The following is a 2,069-nucleotide window of genomic DNA, read 5'->3' on the forward strand; positions in this document are numbered from 1 at the left end:
TTTTATTTTTTTGTTGTGTTTTTCTTTTCTCTCTTTCCTTCCTCTTTTCTCTCCCTCTCGCCTGCCTCAATTTCTTTGAGTTACCCATGACATGTTGTTATGGTTAGGAGGGGGAGTTTTCTGTGGTTGTCGAACACTCTTACGTCATTCCCGTCCAATCGTAAGGCAAGGTTGGGCCCCGGCAAACCGTATTTAAAGAAGTGCCAGCCTAAGCGCTCAACTCGCCCAACTGTTCGTTCCGAGCGGCAGTAACTTACTTACTCACCATGGCACGTACTAAGCAAACGGCCCGCAAGTCCACCGGTGGCAAGGCGCCCCGCAAGCAGCTTGCCACGAAGGCAGCTCGCAAATCTGCTCCTGCCACTGGAGGTGTCAAGAAGCCCCACCGTTACAGGCCAGGAACCGTGGCCCTCCGTGAGATCCGCCGTTATCAGAAGAGCACCGAACTGCTTATCAGGAAGCTGCCTTTCCAGCGCTTGGTGCGTGAAATTGCCCAGGATTTCAAGACTGACCTCCGCTTCCAGTCCTCCGCTGTCATGGCCCTCCAGGAAGCTTCCGAGGCTTATCTCGTGGGTCTCTTTGAAGACACTAACCTGTGCGCCATCCACGCCAAGCGTGTCACTATCATGCCCAAGGACATCCAGCTGGCTCGTCGAATCCGTGGCGAGCGTGCCTAATAAGTGTGTCATCCAAGGCAAGCAAGCAACAACAAACAATATCTAGGCCCTCTTCAGGGCCAAAGGTGCTTTATCTAAAGAGAATAATATTACATAGACCATGAATGGGTTGGCTTTGATCCGTATGGTCGAGCGATTTCCCTGATTAGAAGACTTTTTTTTTTTTCTCTCTCTCTCTCTCTCTCTCTCTCTCTCTCTCTCTCTCTCTCTCTCTCTCTCTCTCTCTCTCTCTCTCTCTCTCTCTCTCTCTCTCTCTCTCTCTCTCTCTCTCTCTCTTTCTCTCTTTTTTTTTTTCTTCAACCTTCCTCTCTGTGTCTAGGATCCGATATTCCATGTGCATGTTTCTGATCAGTAGTATGTCGGTGGCCGATGGAGAATGACTGCTTTCCCCTCCAGTCTGATTTGTAGATATATTGATTGATTGATTCACTGCAATTCAGTCAAGAAAAGAAAGAAATAAATAAAAAAAAAAAAAAAAAAAAAAAAGGAGCGAAGATTCATGTTACAAGCTATAATAAATGTGTGCTTCCTGAGCTTTGTGTGATGAAAAACGTTATGTTACTGAAATAGGAGGCATCATCATTAATCAAGAAGAAGAAGAAGAGCATGAATGCACCCACCCTCCAAAGCCTGCCTGCCGTGATTAGTATCGTACGTACGCTTAATCATCACCATCATCATACTACTACTACTACGGGGTGCTGCTGTTGTGCAGTGGATGATGGATCTCTTTGCTCTGACCCGGTTGCGAGCCTCATTAATGACGAGCCAGCCATCTAGCTCATCCATATCCATCCATCCATCCGGCTCTGGTGCACCAGCGGCGACCACCATCCACACTTGTCTATATTGTGTCTCCTTTTTTTTTTTTGGATTCAGGTGTGGCTCCTATGGAGCCGGGTAGGGTTTGAATACTGTCTGAGACAGCAGTTGCTCTTTTTTCCCCCCTTCTAGCTGACTGACAGTCAGTTTACTTGGAGGAGGTGTACTTGGTGACAGCCTTGGTGCCCTCAGAGACGGCGTGCTTTGCCAGTTCGCCGGGCAGAAGGAGACGGACGGCAGTCTGGATCTCCCGGCTGGTGATGGTGGAGCGCTTGTTGTAGTGTGCCAGGCGGGATGCCTCGGCAGCGATGCGCTCGAAAATGTCGTTCACGAAAGAGTTCATGATTGACATAGCCTTGGAGGACACGCCAGTGTCGGGGTGGACCTGCTTGAGCACCTTGTAGATGTAGATGGAGTAGCTTTCCTTCCTCCTCCGCTTCTTCTTCTTGTCCCCTTTGGCTATGGCCTTCTGAGCCTTGCCAGCCTTCTTGGCAGCCTTTCCTGATGCTTTGGGAGGCATGGTAGTAACGGCGTCGTTCAACTTGCGAAGAGTTGTGTGTTGTGTTGCAC

At 49.2% G+C, this 2,069-nt stretch overlaps 2 protein-coding genes across 2 annotated transcripts; one reads left to right on the top strand and one right to left on the bottom strand.

The window, feature by feature from the left end:
• Positions 1-713, top strand: LOC123500860 (histone H3). Its single transcript, XM_045249449.1, has one exon. The coding sequence runs from the start codon at positions 267-269 to the stop codon at positions 675-677; it is 411 nt and encodes a 136-aa protein (XP_045105384.1). The 5' UTR covers positions 1-266; the 3' UTR covers positions 678-713.
• An 894-nt stretch (positions 714-1,607) lies between these two features.
• On the bottom strand, positions 1,608-2,022 carry LOC123500861 (histone H2B). Its single transcript, XM_045249450.1, has one exon. It carries the CDS (start codon positions 2,017-2,019, stop codon positions 1,648-1,650), a length of 372 nt encoding a protein of 123 aa, XP_045105385.1. The 5' UTR covers positions 2,020-2,022; the 3' UTR covers positions 1,608-1,647.
• Between the last annotated feature and the right edge of the window lie 47 nt (positions 2,023-2,069).

The sequence above is a fragment of the Portunus trituberculatus genome, unplaced genomic scaffold (assembly GCF_017591435.1).
Source record: "Portunus trituberculatus isolate SZX2019 unplaced genomic scaffold, ASM1759143v1 PGA_scaffold_500__1_contigs__length_5555, whole genome shotgun sequence".
NCBI classification, from domain to species: domain Eukaryota; kingdom Metazoa; phylum Arthropoda; class Malacostraca; order Decapoda; family Portunidae; genus Portunus; species Portunus trituberculatus.

What these genes read in the sequence shown, in the direction of transcription:
- LOC123500861 (XM_045249450.1), bottom strand. Translation starts at nt 2,019, where the DNA reads ATGCCTCCCAAAGCATCAGGAAAGGCTGCCAAGAAGGCTGGCAAGGCT.
- LOC123500860 (XM_045249449.1), top strand. Translation starts at nt 267, where the DNA reads ATGGCACGTACTAAGCAAACGGCCCGCAAGTCCACCGGTGGCAAGGCG.